At 42.0% G+C, this 16,191-nt stretch overlaps 1 protein-coding gene across 1 annotated transcript; it reads right to left on the reverse strand.

Annotated features, from left to right (window-relative positions):
• Positions 1-9,469: 9,469 nt before the first annotated feature.
• Positions 9,470-13,624, reverse strand: LOC138207308 (very long chain fatty acid elongase 4-like). The gene is made up of 7 exons (XM_069164449.1): positions 13,558-13,624; positions 13,243-13,430; positions 12,584-12,664; positions 12,296-12,352; positions 11,973-12,087; positions 11,701-11,828; positions 9,470-9,713 (listed from the first exon to the last, which is right to left on the reverse strand). Exons 1-7 carry the CDS (start codon positions 13,604-13,606, stop codon positions 9,546-9,548), a joined length of 786 nt encoding a protein of 261 aa, XP_069020550.1. The 5' UTR covers positions 13,607-13,624; the 3' UTR covers positions 9,470-9,545.
• Between the last annotated feature and the right edge of the window lie 2,567 nt (positions 13,625-16,191).

Genomic DNA, 16,191 nt, shown 5'->3' on the forward strand with positions numbered 1-16,191 from the left:
CTGAAGGCAACAGCAATGAGTCAAATGGACCGATTTTCAGAACACCACCTGCTGAAGTTTAAGGAAGGCTGATTTTGATGAAATCATTACAGATGCAATATTGTTCCCGAACTGATTGAGGGAAAGCAAGGGCTGGATTTAGAGGAAAAGGTGACAGCGCTACCAGAAATCAATTTGCACTAACAAGGCAAATTTACAGAATCAGGTTCATGCAAATTTGAATCAAATCATATAATACCCTGTGGGCCTGTGTTTCTCGGAAACAAATCTCTTTATGTTCGAGATTGTCCTCGCCACAACAAACAATATAAGCCATAAATCAATGAATCTGCCTGTCACGATAAATGGCACATCCCCCGTATCACATTGATAACACAGATACAGGTGGCGTTGGGTTCATCCCATTGTCCATAAATGGGGACAGTGTCACCAACAGATGGGGTTTCTCTTGTAGAGAACAAAGACACACACATGGACACACACACACACACACACACACACACACACACACACACAGAAGGGACGACACAGTGACTGATAGGTGCTTTTTAAAAGACGACGCTTATTCTTGAGGTTTCAAATGTACGGAAATGGAAAAAAAAAAGACCTTCGCCAAGAGAAGTCTCCTTCAGAGCTTCTTTTTTGTTAATAACGTGCACGCACACTTGACGGGGAGCTACTAGCTGCCTTGTTTGGCTGATTAACACTAGCTTGCCTTTGGTTGAGTGTGTTCCCATCATGCTGAGATTGCTGCAGCCTCTTGTTAACCCTCATTGTAGGAAACAACCCGGTGGCTCACCTCCAAGCACACTTATCAGCCTCTTCTCCCCAAAACTCTCTCGCCATCAACAATTATGTCTGCGCGCACGTGTGCGTCCTCGTGTGTGAGTGTGTATCTCTGTCCCTCTCACTAGCCAGGAAGTTAGCGGCAGCCGCTCTGAGAGCCGCTTCAATATCCTCTCACTCTAACCTGATTATTAATTACTGTCTGCCTCCAGCTGACCGAAGCCCAAACACTGTCTGGCACAGTAACCAAGGAGACCGGCACAAAGTCATTCACAAACAAGATTCAGCAAAAACGGATTTCAGCTCGTTCACGGCGCAGCAGTTGCTCAGTTCTCTTGTCTATTCACATCTGTATCAGCGGTCAGGATCTTTTAAATAACATGCACGCCGATTAAAAGTCTTTCAATCATGTCATATATAAGCAAAAAAGCATTAATGTCGAGTTGACATGTCAGGCTATTTTGGCGTCATCTCAAAAGCCCCATAACTCACTTAACACTCAAGATGAAACCCATCATCTGGTTGCAAAATTGTAAGTTGATCAAAGCGACTGTGTGCCAGAAAGTCAGTCAAGCCTGAGCTGTACGGCACTCAGCGGTAATCAACCTGGAGCTGTGCCTGCGGCGAGGCTGAGGGACATCGCTCTTTAAATGGGCTTCTGGCAATCAGCAGTGTGTCTGTGTGTGTGTGTGTGTGTCTGTCTGTGTGTCTGTGCTTGTAACACACTTGTGTTGAGATGGAGAGCAGATTAAGTACTTGCCAGCAGCAAAATATGGTTTATAATGCTACACAAGTGTGTTATTTTAGTACTGTCCATACAGCGCTGTTCACAGTCACGTGTTTATGATGTAGAATTTATCAAATGTTTACAGTCTGAACCCATTTTTCTTCCTCAATAAACATTAGTAAAGCCATGATTTTAGACTTTAAGATTGTTTAGAAGCAGGTGATGTGATTTATTAAGGAAAAGCGTCAATCAAAGATGGGGTTCTTCACTGCCAAAAAAAAATTCTGTTTCCGTACTTCCTTACGCTTCCACATCATTAGCTGGCTGAGTTTTTATTTTAGTTGTACTTTATCCATCCTTCATTCTCTGTTTTCCCGTTGTTCAGCCTTCCCTCGAGTGGTTTCTTTGTCTCCAATCACTCGTGAGTGTGTGTGTGTGTGTGTGTGTGTGTGTGTGTGTGTGTGTGTGTGTGTGTGTCGCCGGGCGTGGCTATCGGGTTCCTGCTCCTGCTGGTCCACCTGAACACCTGCAGCTCATCACCTTATTGACTCCAACAGAGTCTGCAGTGTTTAAACCCCCTCTGTTCCCTCCAGTTTTCCTTTAGTCTTCTCATGTGCTACTGACATGTGGCCTGAATACTTGCTTAACCTGTTTGCCTCATGTTCCTCATTCTGGTCTCATCTGTTGTCTTCAACATTAAGTTCAGCCTTCATCTTTTGTTCCAGTGTGGATCGTTTTCTCCACCTTTGCTCCCACTGTTCCACCATCACCAGCTGCAGCCTCCCTGTCTGTGTTCTGCTTTGGGGTCCAAAACTTGCACCGCCATGAACACAGAGCATGCGTGTCCAAGACTTTCACCACTCATCTAACCAAAAAGATCTCATTTTGATTATACAGAGTCATTTAGGCGTTTGTGACATTTGAGAACTCAACTCTTTCTTTTATACTTTTTTCAATTTCATTTATTCCTGAGAAGTTTTTGATTTTCATATTACCTGCTTGGACACTTTTTGATGTATGGAATCATCAATTTGTTGTAGTATTGGTTATTATATTGTGTTCTAATTAAACCTGTTGTTGTAAGTGTAATTCGGGTGGATATTTCTTGTCTGTGCAGCAGTCAGACGAGTGACCCATTAATCAGTCTCCTCATCGAACCTGGATTAGATTTGATAATTCCCCTCTCTTCTGTCTATTCTGCACTGTCTCTAAAGCAACAACTGCAGGGGGGTTACAGTAACATTAAATGTTCAAAACAGTGGTTAAATAAAATCATTTTAGACACCATCCACTAATAAAAGAGCCTCAACCTATACAGTCATTAAAAGAGGTGTTCAGGGCCGCGGCTTACCAGTGGAGAGGTGGACTAATTAAGGTGAGGATCCCAAAAAAGAGGAGACACCCCGATCACACGTGGGCACAAAATCACTCACACACAGGCAAGCACAGGGAGGGTTCAGAACCAGGGGTGCACCAAACCACACAGCACACGAAGGGAGACACCAACACCAGGAGGCACCAACCCCACCACCTTAGGCCTTGCAGCTACTACAGAGACGGAGAACACAATTAACAAGGCTCCACTTCACAGAAAGGAAAATAACAAAAGAGAAAAAAAAACAAATAACTCAGGTTAGCTGATCATCCAGGAGGGATGAACAGGCGAAGCCCGGTAGGTGAGCAGCGTCGGGCACCGGACACAACGGCAGCGCAGGGTGGCGAAGCCCGGCAGGCAAAACAGCAGCGTTCTTAAGCGTGAGCAGGGTTAGCTGCAGCCAAAAGTCCTCTGTGATACAGGATGAACATCAAGTTAATGGAATAATAATAATTAACACCAAAATATATGAACTCGCACAATAAAATCACCTACCGATCAGGCAACGTTTGTCCGCTCCAGACGAGGAGAGGAGGGCATGTAGCGCTGCTACCGGCAGCTATGGAAACAAGACGCGGTCACGAACGTGACACCGTAACATAATAAAATCAGGAGTAATCGAGACCTACCGACACTGATCCGCAGGTGAGTCACCTGTCCTGGATGAGGGGAGTCCAAGAGATCATCTGCAAAATCACAGAAAGCCAACGTAACACCAGAAAAGCACGACTGACAGAAACAATGCGGCAGCACTCTTGAGTACCTGCGACAGCGGCGGAAGTCAGGCACGAAGCGGGACACGAGCTTGACGTCAGGGGGAGCTAAAGGAATCCCCACCGCATTTATATGATGCCCGCCCACCGTGATTGGCTGGTGATGGCGACGTTATTAAGGGATGACACCAAAGCCCAGAGAGCGATAAAAGCTCCCTTACTCTACAACGAGACTTCTGGGCCATCAGACTGGACTACTTGGACAAAAGTTTCAGCTTCTTCTCACCTAATATTTTCTATCGTACTGAAAAGTAGCACGACAATAAGAAGCATCACAAAACAAGGACAAAAAATACAAGAGGCTTTTAAGGGGAGAGCAGTTTGTGATTGGTTGCACACTTGGACACACAAAGGGGACTTCCAGGCGCGCATGAGTCTTGAACCTCCCTTTACTGGAAATACAGGAACATGAAGCACATCAGCTCAACGTGGCTTCATACTGCGGGATGTCTGTCTGCTAAACTGACACGCTATAAACACTCGCGTTCTCCTTGAATAAAACATAAAAAGGCCGCCGTCACTTCGGTTGTTAAAACACACAACAGATATTTTAGCAGACTACAGGTGATTACTTTTTCCTCATGAGCTAACTGCTAGGCGTGGCACTGTTTCACGCAACACAGTAATTCGTTTAAACTGCCAAACTCCGACATAACTCTTGTATAAGCAGAGCGCATAGCCCTTTAACGCTTGGCAACATGTGTTATACATCCGTGTAAGGTTAGGTTAGGTGAGGTAGTTACTTTATTAATCCCCGAGGGGAAATTTTTTCGCTACAGCAGCATACAGAAGCAATAAGATAATAATAGAACAATAGAAAAGCAATAAAATAGCAGTAAAATAGCAGTAAAAAATATAACATATAAAATGCACAGTATATACAGTATATACAGTACAGTATATATATTATATACAATAGTAACTACTGTGATACATCTTTTTACCTTGTTCGCTAACCTGGAAATACAGGAACACAAAGCACACCAGCTCCACGTGGCTCCATACTTCATACAACGTGGCTGTCTGTCTGCGAAATGGACGCACCGCCCTCCATTGCTCAAAAGGACCTCTAAGCCGCGCCAAGTGCCTGTGAGCCTCACTCACTGCAACCATTAATTCACCTACTACAACATCAGTTGCTACTCCAAGTGAACATACATCAGGGTGCGAATAGACAAAATGATAATGCAACACAATAAAAAAATAGGAGAAAAATAATACGAGCAAAATAGAGGGAGGTTGTCCAGTGTCCATTATGACAAACATTACTGGGGCTCCCTCAGATTTCAATGAAAACCTATTAGACACCACGACACTGCAAAAGTATTTTTAATGTCCACATTTTTAAGACTTTTGAAAATGATCTCTCATCATGCATTTGCGAGGTAAACAGCTGAAATACTGCGTATGATTTGGTGATGCAGGGCCGCGTCAAAGAACACCGCACTGCACAAAAACTAAGTTCAACTTTTGTCAATATACTTCTGATCTTTCTGTCTACAAAGGTGTGTGTGTGTGTGTGTGTGTGTGTGTGTGTGTGTGTGTGTGTGTGTGTGTGTGTGTGTGTGTGTGTGTAATTTACCTGGGAGTTAAATCCTCTAGTTCTTTGAAGGATCAAGGGGTTATCACCAGTACTTCCCATAATGCCTCAGCAAACTTTCAATGGGCCAATTGAGAAATGGAAGAATACGTTTTAATTCATGCTGCTGCTCTAATGTTGCACTTTCTCAGCAGGACATGGAAAACCTTTCTTGTTTTTTCAGCCACAAAATTCTCTCACATGCTTGGAGGGGGAGGGGGGAGCCGAGGGGTGTAAACACTACTCCTTTGAATAGTTTCATGTTGCTTCTGATATTCAATGATAAAACCACAGTTTAACTTTAAACTTGGTTCGCTCCAAAGACAAGCTTGTGCAATTGTTGGAAAGACGCAGGGAACATCTCATCAAACCAAAATGAACTGGACATGTCAGTTTGTGTAAATTGGTGATACTTTGATCCAAATGGCATAAATAAATTAAAGCTCACAATAAAGACTCTAGTGATGGGAAATTTTTAAGTAGAATAAGTATCCAGTACAGTATTCAGTATGTCAAACATATGAGCAAGCAACAGATCTGTGGAGCTGCACCGCATCTTTTCCTTCTGCGACATATAAAGAACTCTGAAAAACGTCTGCTTGAATGCATTGCTTCCTTCCTTCAACTTTGTCAATAGTTTTATAATTTTACCAAGTGATCCCCTCAGCAAACAAGTTGTCCTGTGTGGCAAACACCAGTGTTTTTGGCATCTGTTTTCTTCGTAAGTTGTTTTACGTTGCTTTGAAAAGCGCACATGAAACGGGGAGGTTCTATGACCTTGTCGAGTTGCCACACTGAGTTGATATTAAAGGAAGGTGGTATTAAAATAGCCCGAGATGCTGTATTTGCACTTCAAAGTCATTTTTCATGTTCGCTGTCTGCCCCCTGTTGAGTTTGTAGCAGAGAATCATCAAAACCAATAAGTTGCCTGATATACACTGCTCAAAAAAAATGAAGGGAACACTTAAACAACACATCCTAGATCTCAATGAATGAAATATTCCAGTTGAAAACCTTTATTCATTACATAGTGGAATGTGTTGAGAACAAAATAACATAATGATCAATGGAAATCAAATTGTCCTGCATCAGAAGGAACCCAGGGCCCACTGCACCAGCATATGGTCTTCAATGGGTCTGAGGATCTCATCCTGGTACCTAATGACAGTCAGGGTACCTCTGGCTAGCACATGGAGGACTGTGCGGCCCTCCAAAGAAATGCCTCCCCAGACCGTCGCTGACCCACCGCCAAACCGGTCCCGCTGGAGGATGTTGCAGGCAGCAGAACGTTCTCCACGGCGTCTCCAGACTCCGTCACGTCTGTCACATGTGCTCAGTGTGAATCTGCTCTCATCCGTGAAGACCGCAGGGCGCCGACGGAGAAGCTGCCGATCTTGGTGTTCTCTGGCAAAGTCCGATCACCCTGCACGGTGTTGGGCTGTAAGCACAGACCCCACTTGTGGACGTCGGGTCCTCATACCACCCTCATGGAGTCTGTTTCTGACAGTTTGAGCAGAAACATGCACATTAGTGGCCTGCTGGAGGTCATTTTGTAGGGCTCTGGCAGCGCTCCTCCTGTTCCTCCTTGCACAAAGGAGCAGATAGCGGTCCCGCTGCTGGGTTGTTGTCCTCCTACGTCCCCCTCCACGTCTCCTGGTGGACCGGCCTGTCTCCCGGTATCTCCTCCGTGCTCTTGACACTGTGCTGACAGACACAGCAAACCTTCTTGCCACAGCGTGCATTGATGTGCCATCCTGGATGAGCTGCACTACCTGATCAACTTCTGTGGGTTGAAGACATCCTCATGCTACCTCTAGAGGTGAGGACACTGGCAAAATGTAAAAGTGACCAAAAATCATCCAGAAGGGATGAAGACAGAGAAATGGTCTGTGGTCACCACCTGCAGAACCGTTCCTTCATAGGGTTGTCTTGATAATTGCTTCATTTCCACCTGTTGTCTGTTCCATTTGTACAACAGTCGATGAAATTAATTCACAATCAGTGTTGCTTCCTAACTGGACAGGTTGATTTCCCAGAAGTGGGATTGACTTGGAGTTACATTGTGTTGTTTAAGTGTTCCCTTTATTTTTTTGAGCAGTGTATAAGTGGAGAACGAAAGAGGGAACAAGTGACGATGGTGAGGGAATCCAATGTAAGGGAAGCAGATTGGATTAATTGAATCACTCTTTTAATAATTCTCTCATGTCTGTCCACAAGAGGGGGGCGTGGGGGTGTGGAGCTGTTCGACTGCCTTGTTGGTCCAATTATATTTCTACAATCATAACAGATGGGGTGGGGGTTGTGTGTGTGTGTGTGTGTGTGTGTGTGTGTGTGTGTGTGTGTGTGTGTGTGTGTGTGTGTGTGTGTGTGTGTGGTTTGGAGGGGGTGTTTGGGTCTCCCCACTGCTAAGAGGGATTAAATGCTTGAAACTCAGGAGGCACGCATGGATCGACAAAAGTGGGAGGGTGTGGGGATGAAGACGAGGGTGTGGGGATGAAGACGAGGGTGTGGTGCGCAGAGCTAATGGCAGCCTGCAGCTGATTGGCTGGGACTGCCAGCCAATGGGTGCGAGAGAAGAGTGAAACAACTCCAATGGTGATTAGAAAGTATTGTCTCATAGCAGGTTGGTGGGGGCGGGGGGGACGACTGATGAAACCTGGTTGATATGTGCTGGATGAAAAGAATAGAGGAGGCAAATAAATGAGACATTTCTGTGATGGAGGTGTGTGTAGGTTCAAGGAAAAATACAATATATAAACATAAATGTCAAGTATTTTATTATCAATCAAATACACTCCACTTGTCTGTTTTCAGATGTCACAGTAGATTTGAATACATATGGTAATGTTTTAGTAAAAATACATGAATTAACATACCATCATTAACATGAATTCATTAACATAATAAACAAGCAGGAATGCATTTCACAAAATCACAAACTCCATCCTGGCGCCCTCTAATTTTACTCCCATCATTAAATTCCCAGATTTTTTTAAGTCACAAGAAACCACTTAACGTCCACACATGGACGACAAAAGGCAGAACTCATCTTCAACACATCGTCAATAACAACAGGCTGGTTTCTTTCCCTCACTTCGTCCAGAAGTTCGTCATTGGGAGTGATCAATTCCTGAAATATCTGCAACTAAAATCACCCATTCAAACAAGACGTGACATTATGTCATCCAATCTTGATCTTCCTCCCTCTACCTCAGAATTCATTAACATCACTTCCTCAAAACAGCCCCTCTCCAAAATATACAGAATAATATTACAGTCCGAACCTACGCTATCCGTGCCATTAATAAAATGGGAACAAGTCCTATCCATTAGTCCTGATGCCGACTTCTGGATCCAAATTTGCAAAAAACATCTACTTCATGACCAAAAACACCAACCTTCAACTCATACAATATAAGATACTCCACAAAATCCCTTATACTGGACAAAAAAATGTTTTAAACGGGAATCTCATCACATATCTATTCATATTGCATGCAAAACAGTCGGGATAGCTACGTTCACACCACCGAGCATTGCACACCCGTTAATCACTTTTGGAAAGAAATCAGTCATTGTCCGTCATTCTGCGCTGCCACATCCTGTCATCCACCTCACCCTGTTTACTGGGCGACGTATCAACAATTAAACTGATCAAAACAAACAGTAGATTGTTTCTTGTGGCCTGAACTATCACCAAGAAAACTATCCTCTTGAACTGGAAAACAAGGAACACATTACATGCTGGAAAAACCTTCTAATAGATTACTTCTCGATGGGAAATGTATCATCCTCCATCAAAAATTCTGCAACAGAACCTCAGTCAGTTCGGTCATCTCTCATTAATCTCACACACCGATATTCGGATCTATACAGTAAATTGGACCGACTGCTTTGTAAACACACACACACACACACACACACACACACACACACACAATGCAATAAATACAAATTAAAAATAAAAAAATAAATAAAAAAGGAATGTATTTTATATCCCTTGTGTTATCTTGTGGTATATTCCATGCTGCTGTAATGAAAATGTTTCCCCTTGCGGGATCAATAAAGTCTATCAAACTATCTCCCTCTCTCTCTCTATATATATATATATATACATATATATATATATATATATATATATATATATATATATATATATATATATATATATATATATATATATATATACGTATCTTCTCTCTCTATAGATATATACTGTATCCTTTATCTGCTGATTCTGACCCTTCCCTCCTTGTTTCAAACCCTTTTCCATCTCCTCTGTCCTCTCTTTCCTCACCTCTTCCTCTAAGTTGTCTTGGTCTTCTTGTCGAGGTAGCTGCGGTAGTAGAAGTTGCTGAAGAGAGCGATGAGGCTGAGACAATAGGCGAACACAACCGCGTTCATGGAGTCAGGGTAGTCACAGTCAGCGTACAGGTTGTAGGTGGTGTGGATGGTTACTATGAAAAACTGGAGCTGGTGAGACAGAGACAAAGAGGGAGAAAGTGACTATTGGGTGCTTTGAGTGGCAAACTGTGGAAAACATTGCTGAAATGCAAAGCGAGTGACCCTAACCTGATCACATTGCAGCCCACAATGACACTGAGCTCTTTGCTCCACTGAAGCCTGAATAAGGACATGTCTTCTTCAAAATAAAACTTGTTTCTCTGCACCTTAGGCAAAGCCAGGTGTACACAAATTAATTCATAAAAATCTATTCATAATCAATCAAAATATACCAAATCATAAAATCCACTAAGCTGTGGACATTAGAGTCTACCTGTCCACTCCCACAGTTGGGAAAGTGTGTAGTGACAGACAGCCACACAAATCTCATAAACTTCAGGGAATATAATGTCAGTGTACACAAAACAAAAACAGCTAAACTTGTGCTGTACGATGTTTTGATTTAAGGTTTTAACCACTACATGGTGTTCTCCAGCCATGTTCATGTTATATTTATGATGTTCTTGATGTAACAGTTCTGAGGGGGTCAATTAGAAGACCACTATTATAAATTATGTTGTATATGGTATCCATTTGATATCTCTTTTTAGAAATCATTATTGTTTAATTGCAAAGTTTGTACCGCATTGTCTATTATATTTCCCCCCGCTCACCCAGTAATAGAACATTTTATTTTGAGTGTGAGACAGAGGGATTCTTGATGAACCTCTGCAACCCACAATTAGGTGGTCACGTAAAAGATGGAGGCAGACGAAGGCATTAATAGCTTACTTTTTGTTGGCGTTCTTGCCAGCTGGGCTAAACATACTTGTACTGTTCCCACTAATTCCTCAGTATGTGGGGTGTCCAACAATAGACTGCAGAAATATGTCCAACTCCAGCACAATTCTAATTGAGTCAGAAATTAAAACTAATGAAATGACATGTGTAATGTAGAAATGTAAATGGATGATGATGAATATATAATATTCGTTTCCACAACCTGGGGCACTCAGCTGGAAATAAACATTGAAGATTAGTTCATGTCTTGTTGATTCTTTGATAGTTTTCCAAAAAGGGAATTTGGTATCTCAGCTGTTTTGATACAGTAACACGTTTGTACAGTAATAAATATCACTTTGATACTCTCAATAACTTACTGATTAAAGAACAATTCTATTTAATGCAAGATTGAAAACAATATCCATATGTTTCATGGAGTCACAGCAGTATCCAGGACCCATCAGGCAGGAATTAATTATGAATGAACATAATGAACATAGTTCATCTAACTGTCTGTCTCAGTCCAGTCCACAACCTCCTCCCCTTTTAATGCACATAATAATCAAATACAACAAAAGAAACCCCCTCTCTCTCCCACACACAGTAATACAATCTTCAATGTCTCAGATCGACTCAACTCTCTCATCTTCAGTTCCCTAAATTGGGAAGTCAACTGTTAATGAAGGCTTGAGGGTCAGCTCTAAGGTCAATTCAAGTATTGTTACAGAATGGCAGTCAGCACTGACCTATATTTGCTGCAGCATATAGAGACAGGGAAGACAACACTACAGGACACATTGTCTCTTCATCAACGCTATAGGAAGGAAACAGATGGTCCAGTGGCAGAGCTGAGAAGCATCAATGCTGCTAATCCATCTAGTTATTACCAGCAGCCAGGCAGAACAATGGCAAACCAACCAGGAGATTTAAGCTCATCAACACAGTGTACTTGAAGGCTTTTGGACATTATATCCAAAAGAAGAAAAGATCTCCCATTGGACAACCATACAGGCTGCTAAAAGTTACATGTTTTAGTCAAGAATGCCTCAGTCGAGCCCAGAAGTCGACATCTTCATGGTACAGATTGACTCTGTTTAACAAGCACCCACAATAATCTGACTGAATTCTCCTAAAACATGAAGGAGATCTGATCTGAGGTGCAGTTATCCACATTAAAACACATCTTGATAACATCCTGAAAAATAGCACGGAAAACACAGCGGTTCATACTGACCAGCTGCAGGGAGGTCAGGTAGCGTTTCCACCAGAGATATTTGTTCATGCTTGGTCCGAAAGCTGCCAGGCCGTAGTACAAGTACATCACAACGTGGACGAGGGAGTTAATCAGACCTATCAGGAAAGCTGTAGACAAATACGCAGGATGAAGACCACATATATTATCTTCGTGTACTTGTGTCAGTGTGGATTCTGCTGGAAGACATTATTTGTACACTTTGTTCTATTTCCATGGCATGTTGTGCGACCAGACTGGTGGGTTGTACTCACACTGGCCCCCAGCCACATATTTAACCCCGGCCCACCAATTGAATATCATGGTGGAATGATGGTAGACGTGGAGGAAGGTCAGCTGACTGTTCTTCTTCCTCAGGATGAAAAATATCTGAGCCACAAACACACAAAGTAATTGAAGTGAAGCCATGTGTTTATATATGGAAGCACTGCAGGTTACAGAAATACACACACATGTAACCATTCTTGAAAATGTGTCACTTCATTTTGGAGTTGCTGCTCAGAACATTTGTTGTAGTTTGAAATAGAAAAATGAACCCTTAAAATTCACAACTTCTTTTCCCTCCTTTCGTACTCACTGTGTCAATGAGCTCTATTACTTTGGAGAAGTAGAACCACCAGCATGCTCTGGCCATCTGTCCAACATGAAAAAACAAAACTGCAATTATCACACTGTTAAATGCAACATTAGTTTCACTTTGTTTCAAGTTGCAGACAGAAAATCAAGCTTTGTCTATGAACACATAAACATTCAGGCAGATACTCTGAAGGTTGTGTCATCAAAGCCAAGCATAAAATGGAATTTCAGAGTAGGGACTTATTAGGAAAGTGTTGCATCAGGAACCATATAGTAAAAAAAGATTTACCCTCATGGCCAGTGGGCTGTCGCTGTAGTCGACGGGCTGGCACAGTAAACTGTATCTGGCCAACCAGGAGGAGGCTGTGAACTGGAAAGACAAAAGCTGCTTTTATCTCTGCTTTGGTTTCTCTCACTAAGCAGTAGGACCTTTCATCCTATATTGTTATACACAAATTGGTGGTGAAACATTATTAAAATATTTAGAAGTTACGATATATTAATTTATCATCCAACAGAAAACATCATCAAAGATGTCACCAGTTGTGAACTCTGAGCTTTTGGAAAATTAAGTGGAGGGTGTTAATAGGGATTCTTCTCGTGAACAAAAACAAAATGACTCCATTTAAGTCAGTGACAAACATTCCCGGTAATAGGGTTGGCCTCGGTGTTGTGGTCCCACCAAAAAAAGTGTTAACAGCATGATAGAAAAAATGTCCAGATTTCAGACTTGTTATAATTTAACATTTTACAGCTTCTGAGACTTTGAGACAAATTTGGATGGTTTAGGTTCCTAATGAATCATTGGTTCCTTTCATTGTATATAAACCACTGTTTGGACAACGTCTTCAGCCATAGGTTGCTCCACTGATTTCCTTTAAGCTACAACGCCATTCAGCCATCCATCTTCCTTCCTTACAAAATTCCCTCACACAGTACAGTAGTTACCTCATAGACCATGTAGGCAGACATGCAGACCATGGCAAAGTTGTAAACTATCATGACAGGTTTGAGGTTGACTGGCTGCCTGTTGGCCATCAGCTTTGGTCCCACCCATATAATGATCAAGTAGCTCAGGAATATACAGCTAATTGGCACAGGAGAGTCGACCAGCAGCCAGCTGTCTGTCCTTTTGTCTAGATCGAGAAAAAGTGAGAGGAAAGCAGATATTATAACAAAAAGTATGCTGTGTGACATAGATATTATTTTTTTTAATGAAAATGCTGCAATAAATACACTAATGAGCTGCAGAAAAAGACGTGCCTCCATTCTCCAGAATCCCTTGGTACAATGACTGGACTTTCTGCCACATGGTGAGAAGCTGGGAACCCTGAGATGGAAACATGAGCAGGAGAAACTTTTATCAGTTAGAAGTTGCAAAACTGAACCAAATACTGTGATGTGACAATGACTCAAATGACTAGTGTAACATGCTCAGCAGGAGCCTTGTAGTTTTTTCTGTTCTGCTCCCCCTTATATGTTTCAGGTGCTGCCTGTTCTCAGTTGACAGCCAGAGGTTTGGGTTCCACCTGTGCAGTGCATCTCTACTCTCTGATTGGTTGCCTCAGGCTGCCACCTGAGAAATTACTATCATGGGCCCTCAAGATACAGAGTATGCCGTGTACTGGCTCATCTCTTCTTCTCCTCTTGCTACCTATGCTGTGCAGGCGTGTTCCCCGGCTTGTAATTTAAAAGAGAACGTATGTGGTGGGAAGTTTTGAGGACTATAGATAAGTTGAGGGTACCCTATACATGTCACACGTAGATGGTCTATATTCAACACATTAGGTTTCGTGGTTGGTGCCACCCTTTGTTTCATTAAACAGACTTTTTTTTAAGCTGAGCTGGATAGCCTTTTGTTTTGGTATCAGAGGCAGAGGTCTAGTTGGGCCCAATTCTGTTGTATTGTCTTCTTTTATTTGGCACAACCTTTTTGTCCCAACCTCCCCACCACATTTTTATCAACCTTTGTTCAATTATTAGTAAACCGTTTTATTTTGCCACTACTGCTCCAACTCATTTATGTAATTGGTTGTTGTGTCGTTGTCCACATTATTGTCCACCAAGGAGACGTAACGTCGAGTGTTTTGTCTTATTGACAAGTGATGTCATTCTCAAAGCAGAATACTCGACCCAACATTAACTTTCAAAGCATACAAAGAAAACAAAGCTTCAGTACATCACACATGTTACTGCTTTGATTCTCACAGTACTTACAAGAGGACAAAATCCCCCCAAACCTTGTGGAGGAAAGCTTTTGGGTTCCTACTATGTACAGACTTTTGCAAATACAGAGGAAGACCTACAAGTAGGTTTAGCTGTATACGTTAAAGAACAAGCAAGTGAGAGAAAGAGACAATAGAGTTGGTGCAGCCAAACAAGCAAGATCATCTGTGTTGGAGCACTTTGACCTGATCAATCCCAAAAGGGTCAAGTGTCTGATCTTGAGAGCTGGTCTTCAACAACAACAACTCTTCAAATGATTGTTCAGGATTTCCAGCCATTTTCTGGGGTGGAGGATAAAGGCTTCAAAGCATTCACTCGTATTAACCAGCCAGTCGAGCAGCAGTTTGAGGGAGAGCAATATCTTTCCTCACAAACAATTCAAAGCTGGGTTCAGTGTCTCTCTCTAACCTCCTACCTTCCCAGTAGAAAAAATGTAAGACCTCTATTTGATCCACACCTGTTTCAAGAAAAATCTGGTTTCACACCTCTGGTAGAGTAAAAGTTCACTTCAGAGGCAATGCACCACAATATTTCTGAACATTTGCTGCCATAGCTCAAGAAAGAGGCCTGATACTGGAGCTTGGATTTCTTCTGTCTCCAAGTTTGACCAGTACCCAATGATCCACATTGATGATCTCTTGCAAAACAGGGGGTGAGGGGGGGAATGGCAGTTTATCACCAGTCTTGACCGAAACAAGGACTATTGGAAGCTGACTCTACTTAAGACAAAATGTTTCAGCTCAAAGTCCTTCAGGGGGCACCAGGATACCAAGGACCAAGGGACATTCCAGCAAGTCAAGGACCAGATGTTGATGGAGGTGTCAGAGCTTGCTGTGTCATACCTGGATGATCGGATCAAATATGCTCACCATCCACCTTTACAAGAGACAGGAGGAGTACCTTGGCTATATTTATATTTATTTATATATTTACTTTGTGTTTATTATTGTTGCTCCTTTTTATCACTTAATCATAAGACCTCCAAATGTAATTCTGTTTCTAATGTTCTGTTTCTTCATGTTATCTTCTGCAGGGGTGAAATCAAAGATGGAAAACCATTGCATTAAAGCTGTATAGTATTGCACTGTACTGAAAAGTGTCCTGCAACCTTCAAATGAGTTCAAACCGTCCTGTCTACTTATTCTAGAGTCCAGGTTCAACACAAAGGGTGGTCGAGCCTTTGCAGAACTCGCTCCTTGGTTCTTGGTCCTTCCACTGAGCATCAGATCAGCTGAAGCTTTTAAATCTCCATTTAAAACTAACTTTACAAAAGGGCTTTTCCTAACGATTGACAGACTACGCTTCTGTGGTCATGAACTGTTGGTTTTCAATTCTTTCATTGAGAGTCTTTAGCTTCCATGTGTATATATTTAGATTCAATGTTTATATTGCTTATATTTTCTTGTAAATTCCTGCCATTATTAGTATTATTATTATCAGAAACAGCTGATAAGTGCAAAATAAGTCATATGGAAAATGTGATACATATTTATAATTTATCACTAAATAAACTACAGTGCTTGGTACGAACATTTAAAATAGCTGACACTCTTTTTGCAGCATATGGTATTTTGTTTGTTAATACACTGTCGGTCTTACATGAAGAGGAACATCCCACTGCAAATTTGATTAAGTCACTCAGAGATGATCTGGATTATAATTCAAGGATTA

Source organism: Embiotoca jacksoni, unplaced genomic scaffold, assembly GCF_022577435.1.
Source record: "Embiotoca jacksoni isolate LCO1_2020_lvr unplaced genomic scaffold, fEmbJac1.0.p SCAF_31, whole genome shotgun sequence".
Classification (NCBI taxonomy): domain Eukaryota; kingdom Metazoa; phylum Chordata; class Actinopteri; family Embiotocidae; genus Embiotoca; species Embiotoca jacksoni.